This window comes from Lynx canadensis, chromosome C2, assembly GCF_007474595.2.
Source record: "Lynx canadensis isolate LIC74 chromosome C2, mLynCan4.pri.v2, whole genome shotgun sequence".
NCBI lineage: Eukaryota > Metazoa > Chordata > Mammalia > Carnivora > Felidae > Lynx > Lynx canadensis.
The window spans coordinates 75,369,197-75,390,936 of record NC_044311.2 but is presented as its reverse complement, the minus strand read 5'-3'; the positions used below and the strand labels follow the sequence as shown (position 1 = coordinate 75,390,936).

At 43.7% G+C, this 21,740-nt stretch overlaps 1 protein-coding gene across 3 annotated transcripts in view; it reads left to right on the top strand.

Moving 5' to 3' along the window:
• Positions 1–21,740, top strand: part of KLHL6 (kelch like family member 6) — a 60,538-nt gene that overhangs the window by 25,945 nt on the left and 12,853 nt on the right. For all 3 annotated transcript variants that reach the window (XR_003971712.1, XM_030329314.1, XM_030329315.1), the window contains exons 3-4: positions 12,225–12,674; positions 19,902–20,139. Coding sequence is in view for 2 of the 3 variants with exons in the window: in XM_030329314.1 (XP_030185174.1) it covers positions 12,225–12,674; positions 19,902–20,139 (688 nt within the window). In the remaining variant the exon portion in view is untranslated. The remainder of the gene's footprint in view (positions 1–12,224; positions 12,675–19,901; positions 20,140–21,740) is intronic.

The following is a 21,740-nucleotide window of genomic DNA, read 5'->3' as shown; positions in this document are numbered from 1 at the left end:
TCTTGCTGTCCTTCGTATTCTTTTTTTAAATTTTATTTATTTATTTGTTTTGAGAGAGAGAGCACACGTGCATGCTCTTGGGTGTGTGGGAGGGGAAGGGGCAGAGAAAGAAGGAGAAAGGGAATCCCAAGCAGGTTCTGTGCTGTTAGTGCAGAGCATGACACGGGGCTCGATCTCAGAAACCATGAGATATGACCTGAGCCAAAATCAACAGTCAGATGCTCAACCAACTGAGCCACCCAGGTGCCCCTGTCCTTCATATTCTATGCACACCCCAGTGTATATGTGCATATATCATTCCCACTCTTTGCTTCCAGTTTTTAACACAAATATTGGTGCACTCTACACTTTTTTTTTTTTTTTTTTTGCATCTTGCTTTTTTTGGCTTCACAATATATTTTGGAGATTGTTATAGATCAATATATACAGAGCCTTTTTGATGGCTGCATAATGTTGTTGGGATCTCCTCAGAAATGAAACATGTTGAGTTATCTGTAATAGTCTCTTATAAGGCAGAATGGTGGATTAGAAAGAACATGGGTATTGGACTCAGACAGAACCTGGGTTTAAATCCCAGTTCAGTCATTTATTTGCTGTGTGCATGTGGACAAGTTACTTAGATTGTCTGAGTCTCACCTTTCTTATTTGTGAAATTAGGATGATTATAATACCTACCTTTCAGGGAGAGTTACTGTGAGAATTAAGTGAGATGCTATTTGTAAAACACCTAACACATAATACATGCTGGGTAGAATTTTCTTCCCATCATTTGTGCGTTAATTTTAACTTTACTTTGGATAATTTGTGCCTTGAATAAACTGACTGACATTGAGCTGTGAGGACATTTTCCTGTGCTATCCCCCAAGTTTTGCTTTTTCCTAGATTAGGATTTTAAGAGACCGTGATTTAAAGTTTTGTTTCATCATGTTCATGTAACACTTGGTTAGTAGAATGAATTGGACTGGTGCTATATTTAATTGACTCAGAATTGTAGATGGAGAAAAGTGTGCCAGAGTTGGCATTTTATCTTGTTATTTTAGAATGTGCACAGAAGCTGATACCACCTTTCTTGGACGGAAATCAACGGGAACCAGATGATCTTGGTGTTTTCTACCCCATCTGGTAGTAAAGGGTTTTAGCTGTTACACTGTCACTGTGCGTCAGCTGCCCCCTCCCTTTCTACTTCTCTTTTCAAGTCTCTTCCTGTTATCCGTTGATTCCTTCTATGCCAGAATTTCCTAGTCCAGAAAGAGATAATTTGATTGACCAAGCCAGTCACTGCTAATGCTGTTTGAAAAGACCTTTTCATGCAAAGCAACTTCATGAGTTGCTGGCCTCCTGAAGACTGATAACCCTGGGGTCAGCTACCATTACCACTGTCATTGGTCCAGTCAGCTGTGGCACAGGGTGGGACAGTTTCTTTTAGGAGGAAAGTTAGGGTGTGGCAGGTACTAAATGGACTGCCACAAGAGGAACTTTGCAGTCACTTAGCTGTGATTAATTAGCCAATTATGGGGAGAAATATATTTTCTCCAAGTAGTTTCTAGAAAGGTAAGAGTAAGAGAAGCACCTATGAGGAAAGGCCCAAGCGACCCTTCACAATGTGAGGCAGGGTTTTTGAGATGAATGTCATTCAGTGGGGGCTGCAGGGAACTTGCCTTATCTGGAACTTCAGGCTTCTGAGTTCTAGATAAGCAAGGCAGTGAGAAACTGTAGAAACTGTAGGTGTGGGACAATGGCTATAAGAACTTGGTAAGATTTTTCAGTTGTGGAGAACTGCCATGTTAGTTTGGAGAACTTCGTCATATTTGTTACTTTCATTTTTATTATTAAAAACTCATGAAAGAATAAGGGTTTGTGAGCCTATCTTCAGGGTAGCAAAAGATGTGAGGTCAGGGAGACCATGCTTACCCTTCATTTAGTCTTGGGACAGAAGATGGCTAAGATAACAGAGCAGCTGGTTAGAAGGAGCTTGGAAGAGAAAGGGAAATCAGGCTGAGACCTGAGGGGTGATGTGAGGAAAGAAAGAGGGATGCCAGAGTGGTGGCCTGGTCATCTGGCCTGGGGCCGAGAAGACCCAGGTGGGGCCTCCACAACAGCTCTGGGGCTGAGATCTGTATGGATGAGGTAGCCATGTAGTCAGTGGCTGACCCGGATGGCTGGGACTAGCTTCTTGGCTTACTCAATATCTGGATCATAATACATAAATATTTGTTGAATCGGTGAAGGCATGTGTCACTCTTGTCTATTACTAGTTGAATATGAGGACTGCCTCAGAAACTGCTCAATGCCCCATCAAAAATTGCCTGACCTCCTTTAAGAGGACACTAAGAAGCCCACTCCTGGCTTTTAGAAATGTTGTGGGCTGGTAGAGGAGGAAGTATTCCACAGGTTAGTACTAATAATTGCTTCATTTTTAAGCACCCACTAAGTGCCAGGCACCTAACAAAAGCAGGTCTCACTCATTACGTTACGTCATTACGGATGGACTTGTGTTGTCATTGATAGGGACCCACAGATTGTGTCTACCCACCATCGGAATAGCCAGTGGATCCAGGCGAGAAAACCAGCCCAACTATTTCTTTGCTACTGTCTAGAGAAAATCAATCTGTTGACTGATGCATCCTCTCCCACACATTCCCTTTGTCAACCAATGTTGCTGTGTGGCCATTGTAGGTGATAAGAAATTGGGGTTACTCTCCTGGGTCCGCAGGACAGTAATAGTTGTGCTTCCCAGAGCATTCACAATGTGGCAACTGTTTTGCCTACATGGTTTCATTTAAAATGAGGTATGTATTTTTACCCCCAATTTTTAGTGATGTAAAAGATCAAGGTTTCATGGCTAATGAGAGAGGAGCCTGGATTTCACCCCTATCTGCTTATGCTAGCCTGTGTGTTCCCCACTACATACTGCGTGCGTCCCTCAGAGCAAGGCCTGGAGCAAGTCAGGATCCTGAAGGCAGCTGGGGCTATTGGCATCCTCAGGGAGGGCTGCCCAGTGGAAAATTCTGGAAACCAGTGGGGCCCTGTAATTGTGTCAGCAGGTGAGACTGGCACAGCTGCCACCCCTCATGCCTGACTCCCTCTGGGGAAACCAAATGTCCCCATCTCAACAGTGAGCCTGCTGCTGTCCACACAGTGTCTCTTTAAACACATTTCTGTGTTTAATCTCAATGTTTACTCTTTTTTACTTTTAGGTATAACTTACGTTTAGTAAAATACACACATCTTAAGTGTACAGTTTTTGATTTTTTACACATGTTTGCAGTCACGTAACCACCACCCAGATCAAGCTCCAGAACATCCCTGGCATCCCAGAATGCTCTCTTATGCCCTCCACAGGTAGTACCTCCCCAGGGAGAGCTATCACTCTGGCATCTGTCACCATACATTAGTTTTGCCTCTCTGAATTGCATATTGTTCTTGAGTTCTAATTAGTATAGAGGATCTAAATCTGAGGCTACAAATGTAGGTGTGCAAAGATAAAAGCATGATTTAACCTATTATTTTTCTAACATTGAACTTAATCTGTTTCCTGAGCTTCCCATTCTATCAGTGATAGAAATTGTAGTCAACCTAATGATATCTCATTTCAGGAAAGCTTCATCAATTTAGCATCTGGTTTGCTTAAATGGTTCCAAGGGGGTGTTTACAGATTACCAGGACATTATAGAAAGAGGCATCTGGCCCAGGCTTACCATGGTTATTTGCATCATTGGTCTATGCTGGCACCTGCTGGAACATCTGTGTTCCCATTGGTCTCTCTCTGATCATTGACTCCTTCACCCGTGGCATCAGCTGGAAGTCCTCAGGCCCACCTGGTTCAGGCCCTCAGTCTTTGTGGGTCACTGTGCATGCTCTTTGTCCCGTTTACAAGGCCTCCTCAGGTCTGCCAGTCCTCTCAGTGATTTCTTTGTCCCTCTCAGGAACACACAAGAAACTTCCATTTGCTTGCCTGTGCCAGTCTGGAACTATAGGGAATTTGGAGCAACTGCCATAGGTCCCCTTTGTCTAGAAACAACGCATTCCAGCTTCTCTTCTGCTTCTGCTATACTGGACTGCCGCTTTTCTGATTTCCTTTAGGAAGTCGAGGCACACATCCTTTTGCTCTCAGCTCCACAATCTCTAAGGAGCTTTTTGCTTTTCCTTTACTCTAGAGTTTGGCCTGGGTTGGGAGGCAGGGCATCATCTCAAGGACCCACACCTGCTTCTCACTTTATCGCTAGACTCTCCTCTTTTTTCTTGGCTCCGGAATCATTGTTGGAAAAGCTGGCTGCTACATTATCATCCATTCTCCTACGTCTGTTGCTTTGACATAAACTGTATGCCTAGACTCTTTGGTATTCTGGCTTTTCCAGTTCAAAGGGCCCAGTTATTACTACTAACTGGTATTTCAAAACTAATTTTCTACTGTAGGTTCTGAAAGTGTATTTAGAAACTCAAAAATCAAAATTGTCTTCTTTTGTCTATCCTATCTATCATTCTTTCCCTGGGTATTCAGCCCTAGTTGCTGCCCATGGGTGGTGAAATACAGGAAGTGGGATATGGGGTTTTTGTTGTAATGAAAATCCATGTTACTACCAGATTTTGACTTTTACTTCTACCTAATTTCTACAAATTACTAACTATTTACTACATTCAAGGTACTTTGTAAGAAACTATCGGGGAAATAAAGACAAAAATTATAAATATTGATCACATTTGTTTAGCAATTTATTGTATTCTTTCCCCTGCATGATCCATTCTGATGTTGACAATATTTCTGTGAGTGGGCTGGCCAGGTAATTCCTTCACAATTGAGACTGCAAAGTGGGCTTTATTATTCTCAACACTTTCCAGACAAGGAATCTGTGGCTCAGAGAGAGTTCAGCTCATCAAAGAGTTGAAGCCATAATCAGAGGCCTAAACCCAAAACTTCTGACCCCTATACCTGCCTCCCGCCACTACCCCCAAAGCCTCAAAAGCAAGGACTCCCACTGAGCTTTCAAACCACAGGGCAATCCAGCCAGACCCCAGGGCAGAGTATAGGGTAGAAAAACGTTCTGGCCCTGAAGGAGGTGGCATTGACTTGGACTTCATAGAATAGGTAGGAGCTGGGTTGGGGGAAAAGTATTTAGGCAGAAGCAAAGACTTAAGTTTCCACTTCCCTACCTGATACCTTACCTGTTGCAGCTGTCTGCTCATGGACCTGCTTCTCAGGACTTGGCTTTGCTTAGATGCCCTACTGCTTCTGTGCCCTAAATTTGCACGTGCGCGCACACACACACACACACACACACACACACCATATCCTGAGCATCAAACATATCCCAGACATAGTCATTCCATTTAATCCTCATAGTGGTGTCCCTTCTTGGCCTTCATTGTGTCCCTGGGCTGAGTCACTAAGCTCCAGCACTTGCCCCTTGACTCTTAGTATGGCCCATGTGGCTCCCTCATTGTGTGCTGCTGGCCCGTTGGGGGCCCCACTAGCTCCTCTGAAAACTCAGGGGCTGTCTGTTGCCTGAATCTTGACCAATCTTCCCACACCCTTTCCTTTCTCCCTGATCCCACTTCTGAGGTCAGTGTACCTCTATAGTTGCCTCAGTGCCCCAGAACCTGCCCCACCTTAGTGAGCGGACCTTTTGCAGGTCTTAGCTCCCTTTCCTGCTCACCCCATATAGTTTCCAGGAACCAGCAGACCCCTCAGCCAAGTCTAGAGCAAGGACTGAAAGTTTGGAGCAGAGGATATCCTAGGAGTAGGGGGGCGGTGTATGCCCTTTGGTCTGAAGTAGATTATCATCTGAGAGAGGGGGAAAGGGGCAGGGATGGAAGATTAGGATCAGTGGCAATTTACAAATTTGAAGTATGAAGATCCTTCTTTCATATCAATACACACCCCGTAGAAAAGTTTTATTTTTATGACTATTATCTGAGAAGAAAAATGGTGACAAAAAATATTTACTATGAATTCATAAACAGGGGTGCCTGGGTGGCTCAGTTGGTTAAGCATCTGACTTTGGCTCAGGTCATGATCTCACAGTTCAAGAGTTCAAGCCCTGTGTTGGGCTCTGCACTGACAGCTCAGAGCCTGGAGCCTGCTTTGGATTCTGTGTCTCCCTCTCTCTCTGCCCCTCCCCTGCTCATGCTCTCTCAAAAATAAACAAACATTAAAAAAATTTTAAAAAATAAATAAACTTAAAAAATGAATTGACACTTTAAAATAAATTTGAAGTTTTTAAATCTCATCAAGAAATTATATGCTCTTCACATACACTGATTTGTTGGGGCTTGAAGGTAAGAATACCAATGTCTTTATACACCCTTTGCAATAACTATAAGGTCACTTAGGGACTGTGGTCAATGGAATTATTGATTTGGGTCAAAATATGGCTTCAGTTTTTCTGGGGTGGATTTGAAGGCACCTCTAGGGAGATGTGGAATTACATTGGTTAAGTCTGTTAAGATCCCAGATTCTGGAGACCCTGAAGGGAAGCAGAGGAAGGACAGTGGAGATGGGGAGCAGGGCGTACATTCTCATTGAGACAGACACTTCTCATGGGAACTGCAGCTATGTCTCAAGTGGTTTCTTTGATTGTATTTTTAGTCCTTGTTCGAGGTCAGGTGCCTGACTGTAACCTTTTGCTCACATGTCCCCTCAAACAGGAAGTTGGCTGTCTGTTGCCATTATCTGTCATCGCTCAGCTTTAATAAACAAGTTCATGTGTCATTTGGACAGGCTGAGAATGAAAATTTACACTAGCATCTTAAATAATCTTGAATATGAAGAAATAAAAAACACATATATTTTAAAGAAAACAATTTCTTGTTCCCATGACTCCCCTGCCCATCAGCAGTTTCTCAGCCATTGGTTAGTATGCTGCTCTATACCCCTCATACTCAAAAGTATTTATTGAAGCATATTCTGAGGGGAATGTAGACAATTTGGAGATCACCACTACCCTTGTTCTCATAAGGCCTCTTCAGACTCTCCTTGAATTTTGTTAGCTCGACAATGTGACAGTTACAGAGGCAGTGTGATGCCCAATGAGAAGAGTGAGCTAGCCATGACTTGAGCATCATCTGTACCACTTACTAGCTGTGTGGCCTTAGGCAACACACTCAACTCTTTGAATTCTCTATTTCTTCCTTTGTGCAAATGGTCTGTGCTAATACCTACCTTATTATTACTTGTTAAATAAAGTATATTTGTTAAAAAATAAAATTTATTCATTAAAAAAATGGGTGGGAAAGTGTCTAGCATAGGTCTTGGTACATACTAGGTATCTGAAAACTATTTTCCTCCCCTCTCTTCTTTTTGGCAGAGTTTGTGCTAGGGGCTATTAGAAATAAAAACACAAATATGACCCAGAACCTGCCCTTGGGATGCCTGACTGTTGTACAAAGGAGAAATGTAATTGGTGCTCCACAGAGGGTCAAGTGAGTCGCTCAGTGGAGCACAGAGGAGGCAGGGATTGATTCTGTGTTGGGCAACTGAAAAAGCCATGAAGCAGGAAGTGGCTTTTGAGAAAGAACTTCATGAATTGGCAGGATTTCTCCATTTCTTTTCCCTTCCCTTATCTTTCATTTTCCTTTCTTCTTAAGCACATATTGACCCAGAATTAAAAATGTCCAGAGGCAGAGAAGGCTTAAAACACAGTCAAGACTCTCTGGTCTTGTCATCCTGGCTCTCCTTCTTGTGTTGGCTTTGTCCTCAGGTGCATGGATACTAGAGAGCAACTCACAGCATCTCCTGTAAACTCAATTTTCAGAAAACTGCCACAGGTGCAAACAGATGCTTACACACTGTTGTAGGGGTTCACAGACTCTGGACCCCCTCCGTCAGTCCCAAACTTAACACTCCAAATGAAAAAAATAACCTGTGTGTAGATGAGGCGATGGCCATGGTACTCCTTCCCCTTTTTTTTTTTTAAGTTTTATTTATTTATTTGGGGGGGGGGGCAGAGAGAGAGAGAATCCGAAGCAGGAGAGGGAGAGAGAGAGAATCCTCTGTCAGGCTCTGCACTGTCAGTCGAACTCACGAACCGTGAGATCATGACCTGAGCCGAAATCAAGAGTCACTTAACCTACTGAACCACCCAGGCACCCCTCTTCCCCTTTTTTTGAAGTTAATTTAAAAGGGGCCTTCTCAGTTGAAATTGGGGTGAGCTATCCTGATTCCTTTCTTAAACAGTGAAGCTCTGGAGTCAAACTTGCCTGGGCAGGGAGAGCAGGATTTTAACAGAGTGATGAGAGAGGAAGCAGGTTCAGGTTGATGAAACAGCCTGAGCACAGAAAGGCTCCGTGACAGACAAGCTTAGGAATGTTTGGGGAAGGTGAATAGACAGGTCTGACTGTGGAGAGGTTCTATCAGGGAAAGTCCTGGTGACAGTGTACAGCTTGAGGGGTAAGAATAGGGCTGCCTTCACTTTCAAGCAGTGGAATCACCGAACTGTGTTATATAGCATTTATCACAGTTGTAATTTGACACGTGTGTGATTATTTGATTACTGTTTGCCTTCTCCACTCGTCTGTCAGGTCCAATGAGTACAGGCACTGTGTCTCTTTCTGCTCACCTCTGTTGTCCGATACTGACTGATGGCCTACTACATAACAGATGTTCAGTACACATTCTGGAAATTAACAGGTGGATGAATGGGGGAATGAATGGTGTCTGGCTGGGGAGGGACACTCTGGATCAATGTTTCTAACAAATGTGAGCTCCAGTACTTGGTTTGATTCTCCTTCATGGTTTCCTTCTTTGCTTATCAGTAGTCATGAAGCAGGGGTAGGAATTGGCACCTTGTGGGTCAAGCTTTCCTCCAGGCAGATCAGATTACTGGAGCTCTTGTTGGTGAACTGTGCAAATCATGGTTGGCATCTGCCAAGCCCTTGTCCTATACGCACACTGCTCGACCTGAGGAAGCTTGAAGTTGTCTTAAAACATGCATTTTTGGAATTAGATAAGACTGCTTCAAATTTTAGCTCTACCTCTTATTAGCTATAACTGAGGAAATCACCTCACTTCTCTGGATCTCCTTTCCTCATCTATAAACCAGGAAAGATAATAAATATCTACTTTATTGTATTGTGAGGATTAAATTAGCTCAGTAATATAAAGGGGCTGGCACATCATAGGTGTTCTTTGTTTTATTTTTTACATTTTATTTTATTTTCTCATTGTGTCCTTGAAAATTGCAAGGAGTATTTCTTTTCTTTTCTTTTTTCTGATTTTAAAAGCAACTTCATGCTCAGTGTAGAACATTTGTTCTAAAGAGCAAAGTCTAAAAGAAAAATTAGCAACTGCATTTGAGATAAACACGATTCGCATTTTGATGTGTTACCTTCAAGTGTTTTCGCCATTCATGAGAGACTTTATTGTAAAACAGATAATTCTGTCACATGGTGGACAATGCAAGGGAGGACATAAAGGTAAACAGTGAGAAGTAAGCCTTCCTCCGTACCCAGACCCCAGCCACCAGTTCCCCTCCTCAGAGACAACCACTGTTACCAGGTTCTTAGGTGGCCTCCTAGAGACAGTTTACATATTTAGAAAATCTGTTTTATTTTCATACCATCTTCTTCTTATGCAAACACTGGAATAGTGTATGTGCTATTTACACTAGAGGCTGTCACAAAAGTGAGTTCCCTTTTAGCGCTCATAGATATCTCTGTGGGCAGGGCCACATACGGCTCTGGTGACAGGTTCTGAGGGCTCAACAAGGCTTGGTCTCAGATGTATATTTTTACTCTTTGAACTGAAAATCTGCAGACAACTCAACAGGTGTTAGAGTTCTCAGTCTCAACCGTTTCTACAGTTGCTCATGCGAGGAGTAGATCTGCAGGCCATGGCTGGAGCCAGCTGACAGGGCAGTCTGAGGTAGAATTAAAGCTACTCCAACATTTCATTGACCCTCAGTCAATTTTCTTAAAGTTTATTTATTGATTTTGAGAGAGAGAAAGCAGGGAGCGGGGGGAGGAGGGGCGAAGAGAGGGAGAGAGAGAATCCCAAGCAGGCTTCATGCTGTCAGTGCAGAGCCTGATGCAGGGCTCGATCTCACAAATCTGTGAGATCATGACCTGAGCCAAAATCAAGAGTTGGACACTTACCCAACTGAGCCACCCAGGCACCCCTGACCCTCGGTCAATGTTTTCTAAACTGACAATTGGAACGAGAGTTCTGACATGGAAAGGTAATATGTTGCAATTGGGATTGATCCAAAAATCAGGGATGTGTGCCCCCTAGAATGCACTGGACTGAAGACCAAAGCCCAATCATTCTAAGACCAGTCCTGCCCCTGCCCCCACCCTTCAGGCCCCACAACTCTGCTACCCTCAGCTCCTGTCACTGGAGCCTCTTCTCTGCAGGCTACATCCGTCCCAGTGCAGGTCTGTCCCATTCATACTGTCACTGGGCCCTGCCTTCAAATTGGCCCTCCCTGCCAGGTCCTCTCCACTCAGCCTCCCTCTTTCCCTCCTGTTAATTCATCAACACAAGAACACTGAGACCTTGACTCTCCATGGAGCCCAGTGGATATGGAGTGGGGATAGGAAGTTGGATGTGTTCAAAGCTAAGCTCCAGAGAACAGTAAGAATGGACTGAAACATTTGAATATCGTACACTTGAAACTAATGTAACACTGTATGTTAATTATACTGGAATTAAAATTAAAAATGAAAAAAAGAATGAACTGATGCATTTGAGACACCTCATCTGGAAAATGAATATTAAGTAATATAATGGATATGGCAGTGCTTTGTAAAGTGTTAAGTGCTATATAAACATGAGGGACTCATTTTTTTTAAGTTTTTTTAATTTATCTTGAGAGAGAGAGATAGAGAGTGAGCAGGGGAGGGGCAGAGAGAGAGGGAGAGAGAGAGAATCCCAAGTAGGCTCCACGCTATCAGCACAGAGCCTGACGTGGGGCTCGAACTCACAGTGAGATCATTTCCTGAGTTGAAACCAAGAAGGGACTCATATTTTTATGAGGATGATGATCATTTAAAACTAAGACACGTAAACCAACGATTTTACAAATGAACTTTTAAATTACAGAAGTGCTACTTCATTTTAGAGGATTTATAAAGTATGTAAAAAAAAGAGGAAGAGAAATTCTCAGAGTCTTATTAGAGAGTGTAGTATCTTGTATTATTTATACAGTATATTCCCTTTCTATCCTTATGGGACTGTTTCTGTGGGAGGATTATTTTTTCCTTGACAACAGATTTTGCCATGTGATTTACTCTGGCTGGTTAGGTGTGAGTGGAAATGGCATGTGCAACTTCTGAGCTAAAACTTAAGAGCCTTTCGGTAGCTCTGCTGGTTTTTTTCTCCTTCTGTCATAACACTGGCATATATCTCAGTCAAGGCTTTTCAGTCATCTTGGAATGAAGACCCCTGTAGGACATATAATGTGAGTGAGAGATAATCATTTATTCTTGTCAGCATCTGAGATTTGGGGGTTGTTTGTTACTGTAGCAAAAATTATCCTAAGATACCTGATATCCTGAGATATCATACCTGTTAATATTTTGGTGTACACACTTCAGCCTTTATTTTTATGCCTGTGTCCCATATTTTCAATAAAAAGTGGATTATAACGTACCTATGGTTTTGTGAAGTGCTTTTCTCATTTCAGCTGCAAATGTTTTAGTATATATTTCTAAAAGACAAGGATTCTTCTTTAAACATAATCACAATACCATTACCACACTTAAAATGAATAATAATCTGAATTAAGGATCCAAATAAAGTCCATACTTTGCACTAGCTTGATGTGTCTCTTACATCTCTGTGCGTTTTCAGGTTCCTCCTCTCTGTCTCTCTCTCTCAGCCTTGTGATGTATTTGTTGAAGAAATTGAACTGGCTGTTCCGTAAAGTTTCTCACAGTCTGGATTTTGCTGATGGTATATTCCCATGGCATCATTTAACATGTTCCTCTTTCTGCTGTATTTCCTGTAAATTGCTGATTAAATCTAGAAGCTTGATCAGGTTCAGTGAACAGATTTTTAAACTCAGTACATTATGAACATTTTCTATGTCATTTAATTTTCTTGTACATATTTTATTAATGACTACGGGGCTGTTGAAAACAAGAATGTACTATCATTTCTTTAGCTATAGTCCCCTATTGTCAGTCATTGGGATTGTTCTAATTTTTTGTTGCTACACACAACTCCCTGATAAACCTCCTTGGGGACTAATGGTTTTCTGGCCTGATTTGCCTCCCTTCTGTTCTCTTAGTTCCTGCGGATGGTGGATGCCTGTGCTAGCTTCCTAACAGAAGCCTTGAATCCAGAAAACTGTGTTGGAATACTGAGGCTGGCAGATACACACTCCTTGGACAGCCTGAAAAAGCAGGTGCAAAATTACATCATCCAAAACTTTGTGCAGATTCTGAACTCTGAGGAGTTCCTAGAACTTCCCGTGGACACTCTGTACCACATCTTGAAGAGTGATGAGCTGTATGTAACAGAGGAGGCTCAGGTGTTTGAGACTGTGATGAGTTGGGTCCGGCACAAACAGGCAGAACGACTCTGCTTGCTCCCCTACCTCCTTGAGAATGTGCGCTTGCCACTGCTGGACCCGTGGTACTTTGTGGAGACGGTGGAGGCAGATCCTCTCATCAGACAGTGCCCGGAGGTCTTCCCGCTGCTTCAGGAAGCCAGGATGTACCACCTTTCAGGCAATGAGGTGAGCTGACGATGAGCAACACTAGCTAACCAGTGAGGTAAAGGAGTCTGCGGGCCTCACAGAAATATAGGTGAGGCTGGCTTACAGAACCTTACTTCATGGTGAAGACAATTGCCACACCGTCTACGGTTTGAGTCAGGCAGTTCCAGATGCCCTGGATTTCTGATCTGTGAAATGGGGATGATACCGCATCATAAACAGCTACTGAGAGGATTGAGTGAGATAGGAAATTGCTCAGCACCATGCCCAGCACATCCTTCCTCTTCCCAGGGCTTAAGGGTAGAGGTTGGTGGGGGTGACGTACAGAGGACAGAATGTGCCCTGTTCAGTCACCATTCCACAGGAGCACAGCTTTCCTAGTTTGCCCGCTCTGGGAACTGCGAGTCTCTTGGATATCCTGTGAATGTTACCTTGGTTCAGACTGTCGTTGTTTCCTTTCCGAATTTCCAAAAATTCCTCAAAACTCACCTTCCTGCCCTCAGTCTGGCCTCCCTCCAATTCATTCACCAGCTGGATAATCTAAAACTCAAGCCTCATCATTGTGTTCTTGGGCTTACCCTCTTCGTGGCTCCCCGTGACTCCCAGGATCAAGCCCACACACTTCCTGCCTGAGCTCCTGTTACAGGGAGTATGGCCGGAGTCGCAAAAGAGGAGTCCAAAAACAAAATGCAGTTAACTGAAGTTCCCCATACTCGAGTCGGAATGAGACCCCGACTCCAGAATGAAGCTTCTTTTTATTAGGATAATTGCTAAAGACTACGTGCATAAAGTCAGCTAAGTAAGTGTGTTAATCAGGCTAATGGTTTAGCTTTTTTCAAGGTTGAATTTTGAGTTAATTGGTTTCTATACCACTAGGAAGGGTCAGGTGTGAAGGACGATCTGGCCCTGGACAAATGGCTCTAGGTGTTCCTTAGGAGCCGCAGTCACATTCAGCTGTGTAAACGTGTCCTAAGCCCTTGCACCTTCTCCAGCCCTTCCCTTTTGAAGTCTCCTCCTTTGAGCCTTCCCTCCTGCATCTCCCGCATCTCCCAGAGCCTGGCCCTACACTCTTCACCTCCTGCCCACTTCTCTAGCTCCATCTCTAACCTCTCCCTTCTGCTACACCCTAATGCTCTGCTTGCAATTCCCCAAAGTGGACGTGCCTTTTCACCCTCTATTGCAGGAGAATGAGGTGCTGTTCAAATGCCTTTTCCTCTCTCCATCTAATTAACTTTTACTCTGGCTTCAAAAAGTTAAAGCATCACCTTCTTGAGAGACCTCTCTCTTCTCATAGTCCCTGGTGCATTGCTCTATCGTAGCACCAACCACTGCGTGGTAACCATTGTGTTCCTCATCTGTAAATGTCTCTATACTGGGAGCTTGTAATGGTAGGAAATATATCTTATGGGACTTTTCATCTCCAGACCTTAGGAGAATCCCTGGTGTAGAGTAAGTGATTGGTAAATGTTTGTTGAATGAAGAAATGAGTACCAAGATGATGAATACATGTATCATTTGGATGTTCCTGGTTCTGCTTAACAAATTTCTGAAGAAATGTTTTATTCAGATCTTTATAAAGACAAAAATAGGCTTAGTGGAGAGGAACAAAACTATCAGGAAATAATACTATAGGGATAGTGTATTTAAAGCTTATACACATGAACACACACACACACACACACACACACACACACACACACAGACATATATACCACTGTCCAGTAGATCTGGGATAGGCTACCAAAACTTCATTAGGCCATTGATAGAAATCCTAGCCACAGGTGGTTTAGAAATTGTCTTTCTGAGGCCCCTAGGAGCCTCCTTCTTTTCCTGTGTGTCCTCTTCTCATTCTTTGTTGCCCTCAGATCTGCTGTCATTGGTTCACTCTGCAAATGTATCCTTAAATGTTTGGCAGAATTTACCAGTGATACTATCAGAACCAGGAGTTTTCTTTGTGAGGTTTTTAGCTATAAACTGTATTTCTTTAGTAGATATAGGGTTATCTATTTCTTCCAGAATGAGCTTTGGTAGTTTGTGTCTTTCAAAGAAGTTGTGGAATTTATTGCCATAAAGTTGCTCACGGTATTCCTTTATTATCCTTCTAGTAACTATAGAATCCATAGTGCTGTCACATCTCTCATTCTAGATATTGGTAATTTGTGTCTCCTCTTTTTTTTTCCCCCTGATCAGTCTGGTTAGAGGCTTATCAGTTTTATCAAAGAAACAGCTTCTGGTTTCATTTGTTTTTATAGTTTATTTCGCTTATTTGTACTCCGATCTTGATTATTTTCTTTCTCTGCTTGCTTTGGGTTTGATTTTCTTTGATTAAAAAAAGTTTTTTTTAATGTTTGTTTATTTTTGAGACAGAGACAGAGTGTGAGTGGGGGAGGGGCAGAGAGAGACACACACACACAGAGATCTGAAGCAGGCTCCAGGCTCTGAGCTGTCAGCACAGAGCCCGACGTGGGGCTTGAACCCAGGCACCCCTAATGTTCTTTGATTTTTTTTTTTTTTAATTTTTTTTTTTCAACGTTTATTTATTTTTGGGACAGAGAGAGACAGAGCATGAATGGGGGAGGGGCAGAGAGAGAGGGAGACACAGAATCCGAAACAGGCTCCAGGCTCTGAGCCATCAGCCCAGAGCCTGACGCGGGGCTCGAACTCACGGACCGCGAGATCGTGACCTGGCTGAAGTCGGACGCTTAACCGACTGCGCCACCCAGGCGCCCCTGATTTTTTTTTTTAAAGTGGGAGCTGAAGTCATTGATTTGAGAACTTTCTTTTTTTTTTTCTAGTATTGCCAGCAGTGCTATAAATTTCCCCCTAAGTACCACTTTAACAGCATCCCATATATTTTAATAAGCTTTATATGTATGTATGTATGTATGTATGTATGTTTGTATGTATGTATATATTTAGTTATTGTAAATAAGTCCTAAACACCAGCTATTTGCCAGATATGGCCCTGGGCACTACAAAAACAGTTTCTGCCTTATGAAATTGATGGTCTGTCAGAGAAGCCAAGACAGTAAGCAGATGAACAGTGATGAGTACACAGAGGTAGGAGTCTAGGCAACCATATGGGCCCTGCCCTATGCTGGATATGTGGGTCACTGGCAGATGGCTCAGCACCGGGCATTAAAGCTCTCATAAAATTGCAGACTGTGTCAGTCTCTGCAGCTGCTCTCAGTTCAGGGTCTTGATCAACTACACTTCCAGTATTCTAGCTATTTTTATTTCTGCTTCCTGTTTCCTAAGTCCCTGAAATGCAGGTGATAAAGGTTTTCCTCTTCTATAAAATATCTGTACTATGCCTTCTGCAAAATTGCTGCTCTGAAATATGTGCTCTCACTTCGGTGTTTGCAGCGTGGGGGAGAGTGGGAGACAGAAGTCTTCTATCTGGAAGAGTTTCCAGTGGCAGGAACTTGGGCTTGCATTTAGGTAGATCTGAGTTTTAATCTTGACTGTACAATTTACTGACAGTGTGACCGTGGGTAAGCTACTTAGCTGCTTTAAAGCTCTGTCCTGCCCTGTAACGTGGAGATAATGATGTCTACCAACTGATACCAGTTGTTTTGAGAATTAAGTAAGGTAATGAACGTGATGTGGTTAGCAGCGTCTGACTCATGGTGTAAGACCCCACAAATGAAGACTCTTCTCGTTCTTCTGCAGTTCCTTTATGGTGCTCTGTCTCCCACAACCAAGCATTTTCCTTCTCTGAAGCTAACATTTCTCTTTTCACTGTGTCCTAGGGTTGCTGATTTATTGTCCTAAATCCTCCCCAGGGCACTTTCTCATTCCCATGTTACAGTCTTGGTAGCTGAACCAACCAAACACAGTGATCTTCGAATCAGGGTCCCATTGCCAGTTGATTCCCTGAAACTCCCCGTCTGTTTGCTGCCTGAATGATCTTGGGTTTACTCCTCAGAATAGTAGTGAAAGCCTGGAGGCTAGTCTCTGAACACACTTCTCCCCTTAACCTTCCTTTTCCAAACTTGAACCCTTCTTGCCCTATCATTATCTCTCCCTTTTAACCTTGTTCCTCCCCTAAGCTCGTGGAGGTGGCAGCGGTGGGATATTTTAGAACCCTAAAAGCAGATGTCAATCCACATTTGATTTAGGGGTGGTAGCCAGTACCTTCATTGAGAGAAGTCTTTTGGGGCAGAGAAAGTTTCTCCTGTATTTAATTACCTCCTAAATTTCCTGCGACCACCTTGATGTGTACCAAAGACTGCTCTGACCTGTGTGGTGTCATTCATTCCTGAGGACAGAGGGGGCAAAGGCTCAGCCTTGAGGACAGCTTTGTTGAAGCAATATGATCACTTCTGTTGGTCCTCTAGTACAGGCACTGTTAATGAGTAGTCAGTAAGGTGAAACTGCCTGTTCTATTGAAAAAAATTTTTTAATGTTTATTTATTTTTTTTATTTATTTATTTTTTTATTTTTTTTTCAACGTTTATTTATTTTTGGGACAGAGAGAGACAGAGCATGAACGGGGGAGGGGCAGAGAGAGAGGGAGACACAGAATCGGAAACAGGCTCCAGGCTCTGAGCCATCAGCCCAGAGCCTGACGCGGGGCTCGAACTCACGGACCGCAAGATCGTGACCTGGCTGAAGTCGGACGCTTAACCGACTGCGCCACCCAGGCGCCCCAAATGTTTATTTTTTGAGGGAGGGAGGGAGGGGGAGAGAGAGAGAGAGAGAGAGAGAGAGAGAACAGGGGGGAGGGGCAAAGAGAGAGAGGGAGACACAGAGTCTGAAGCAGGCTCCAGGCTCTGAGCTCTCAGCCCGACAGGGGTCTCAAACCCATGATCCACAATGTTTAATGTTTATTTTTTGAGGGAGGGAGGGAGAGAGAGAGAGGGAGAGAGAGAACAGGGGGGAGGGGCAAGGAGAGAGAAGGAGACACAGAGTCTGAAGCAGGCTCCAGGCTCTGAGCTGTCAGCACAGCAGGGCTCAAACTCACGGACCTTGAGATCATGACCTGAGCCAAAGTCGGATGCTTAAGGGACGGAGACACCCGGGTTGCCCCTGCCTGTTCTGTTTTTAACAATCGGAAAATAAACTGGTTAGGCCTGATTGTTGCATGCGATTCTTTGGCAAACACTTCTGTGTGTCTGCAACAAAGTTGCACGTCTCTGACTTCAGACAGGCACGTCTCATGCCTTTGGAGTTAATATTTTGCCAAATGTAGCTGTGTTTACAGTTTGATAATAGTGCCACCACTGAGGAGTCCTGCGGTGCCAAGTGATAAGGCAGGTCTTAATACCCAGCAATTCCATCAACTAGATGCCTGTATTAGTTTTCTATTGCGGTGCAACAAATTATCCAAAACTTTACAGTTTAAGACAACAAACATTTATTATCTCACAGCTGGCAGGAATCTAGGCTTAGTGGTTTAGTTGGGTGGTTCTGGCTCATAGTCTCTTACAAAGTTGTAGTCAAGCCATTAGCTGGGGCTGTGGTCATCTCAAAGCTCAAGCGGGGTTGGAGGATCAACTTCCAAGCTCATGCATAGGATTGTTGAGAGGTGTGTGTTCCTTGCTGGCTATTGGCTAGAAGCCTCAGTTTCTGCCAGATGGGCTTCTCCATAGCAGCTGGCTTTCCCCAGAGCAAATGGCCCCAGAAAAACTGAGAGAGCAATCAAGATGAAAGCTATAGTGCTTTTGATAACCTAGTTTCAGCAGAGATATACCATCACCTTTGCTGTATTCTGTTGGCCCAGGGACCAACTCTGGAATAATGTGGGGAGAACAACATAAAATGTAAATATCCTGAGGTGGGGATTGCTGGGTACCACTGAGGAAGCTGTTTACAACAGTGATCTAGACTGGAAAAAAATATCTGTATCAGGTCCTGAGTTACCTAGCTCTCCTATTCATTCATTCATTCACTCACTCATTCAACAAAGGTTTATAGAAACTCACAACCTCCAAGCACTGTTCTTGATGCTGAGAATCCATTGAAGAATAAGGGCTGTTCCTGCCCTCAGGGATCTTCTAGTAAATTACAAAGAAGTATGCAAAGTGCTGTGATGGGGAAATTCAGGACTGTGGGAACATGTGTGGAAAGTCAGGAGGCACCTGGATGGCTCAGTCAGTTAAGTGTCTGACTGGCCTATGATTACTTGTGACCATTGATTGGATTCACCACTTAGGGTGCAGTTTTTGCTACTGTAACTTGTTTGTTGCATCTGTGGTCAAGACTGAAGCTTCATAGTCTGTGTTAGGTCAGCTTGACCTTGCAGGAAAAAGCCGCTTTGGTCATCTGGGAAATGGGTGCTGCCTCTCTGTCTCCCATCAACCCACCTGCAGAACCTTCCCCACTGAGCCCAAGGGACAGATGGAACCAGGAGGAGGGAAGGCGTCCCCTTTCCCTAAGAATGCCGATATGACATCTCCAGCTGCTCCTACCACCATGACTACCTGTTAAGGGCTGTGCATGTGCCAGGTGCTCTGCTCATCCCTCTACGTCATGACTTCATGAGTGCTCACAATGACCTGATGGCACAGAAGTGATGACAGGCATTTGCAGAGATTGTGTTGCTTCTCCAAGGTCACATGGCCATACGTGATGAAACCAGGGCCAAACTCTGGTGTGTTTGATTTACAAACCTCTGTTCTTTAAGCTGGGTTCAAATATCTGCGGTGTGGGTGTATTTGCTTGTTCAAGGCTCTGAAGGGTCATATCTTTGGTGTTGGAACCCAGTCCTCCAACCTCCCCAGCCACACCGTGCTCCCTTTTGGTTTTTCCTTCCTAAGTCTCTAAGTGCTCTTAGGTGCCTACTATCAGGACTTCTCTTTCAGAAGAGGTTGGGTGGTGAGCAAAGTCTGGGATATCATCAAGAAATTGAAACCAGGAGAGAGTGGAAGGTGGCCAAAAATGAAATTTCAGGATTCAAGCCCTGGTGAGGCAAGAAGTGCATTTAATGTAAATGGACCTGAATTTCTTAAGACAGCAGCAAAAGCAACAATAGGTAGCCTTTGTTGAGTACCTGTTATACACCAGGCCCCTTTCAGGCCAAGCACACCATGTGTATGATACCATTTAATCCTCACAACAAACCTATGAGGTAGTTACCACTAAAATTCCCATTACACAGCTGATGAAACTGAGGCTCAAGGAGGTGAGGTCACCTGGTCATATGGTGGCAGAGTTGGGAATTGGGCTCTTCTCTGTCTGGCTCCATAGCCTAGTCTCTGAACCTCTGTGTCATCCTGCCTTTATGTACTCCCGTTGGTTTTCCAGATCATTTCCGAGCGCACCAAGCCCAGGATGCATGAGTTTCAGTCTGAGGTATTCATGATCATTGGTGGCTGCACAAAGGATGAACGGTTTGTGGCGGAGGTAACCTGCCTGGACCCCCTGAGGCGCAGCCGCCTGGAGGTGGCCAAGCTCCCCATGACGGAGCATGAGCTGGAGAGTGAGAACAAGAAGTGGGTGGAGTTTGCATGCGTGACATTGAAAAATGAGGTCTACATCTCAGGTAAGCAGGAGCCACATGATGCCAAAGCAAGCCCCAGTGGCACGATGTACTTTCCTGAGTGAGAGCCAGGCCACCATCTTACAAGAATTCCTGTGAATGGCAATGGTCTAACTCTGACTGGATCAGCATACAGAAACCCAGGGGGTCTTATCTGGGAAAGCACATTGTTACTTAATGGACACTAACCTGGGAGCAGTATCGTACTAGGATCTGGGGTAGCAGGCAGACAGGTCCAGTCCTTCATGGAAAAGGAAGAAGTAAACTGATACTAGAGTTTATTTGGTGTTTGCTCTAGGTGTAGGGTTCTGAGCTGGTCACTGGGAATACAGTAATGAATAAAAATGTCTGCTCTTCTCCCCAGACCTGAACCTCAGCTCAAGTTTACTGTCATACTTTTAGATGCTCCAGTAGAACATAGTACTTTTTCATTTCACACTTCTTTCTTTCTTTTTTTTTTTTTTTTTGAGAGAGAGAGAGAGAGAGAGAACGTGCAAAAGTAGGGGGGAGAGAGGCAGAGGGAGAGAGACAGAGAGACAGAGAAAGAGAGAGAATCCCAAGCAGGCTCCACACTTGGCACTCGGCCCGTTGTGGGCTTGATACAACAACCCTGGGATCACGATGCCAAGCTGAAATCAAGAGTCAGATGCTCAACTGACTGAGCTACCCAGGCACCCCTCATTTCTCTCTTCTAAGTTATTTGCTTAATTATTTACAATTACACTATGCCTCATTCCCATTAGTCCTTCAATTCTACAAGAGTCAATACTATATTGTCAGTACCTAGTACTGTGCCTAGCTACATAGTAAATAATAAATATTTATTAAGTGACAAAATCTGTACCATTTTAACAGCACAGTAGGTGAATTTTCACTTTGGTGGCATTTCATCATTTGCCTGTCACACCAACTCTGTAAGGTAGGTGATTTTAATCTCCAAGTTACAAATGGAGAAAATGGAGGCTCTGAAAGATTATGGAACATATCTAAAGACAGGTCATACCTTGGTAAATGTCAGACAGGGTTCCAACCCAGGTTCTGTGAGTCCCATCCTCTCCCAATGACATCAAAAGTCACCCAGCTCTTCTGGGAGCCCCAAGGAAGGAGACAAGCATACCTTGTCCTCTCTTGGAGGCTTTTTCTAATCTGAACTTGTTTGGGGAAGAGCTTCTTCGCAGAACTGGCTTCCTCCAAAGTCAAGGGCAGGTCAGTTCTTCCCTGGGTATGTTAATACCATAGATTAGATTATAGCTTTCATTTATCTTGTAGAAGTATTTTTTTGATTGTTGTGGAAGATTCAAATAATACAGGGTGTAAAGTGAAATATGGCAGTTTCTCTGTGCTATTACAATCCTGTACGTTTTAACTTTTTTACAAAAATAGTTTTATATTGGCTTAGAGTAAGTAATGCCAGCTGCTGTAACAAACACTAAATCTCAGCGAATTATGGCAGTAGTATGTGGGCACTGGGGGGTGTGGACCTCCTTCACTCAGTCATTCAGGGACCGAGGTTCTTTGCATCTTATGATGCTGCTGTTTTCCACACGTGGTCTTCAAGTTTGATGCATTAGAGGAAGAAGGAGACACTGAACAAGTTGAGAAGG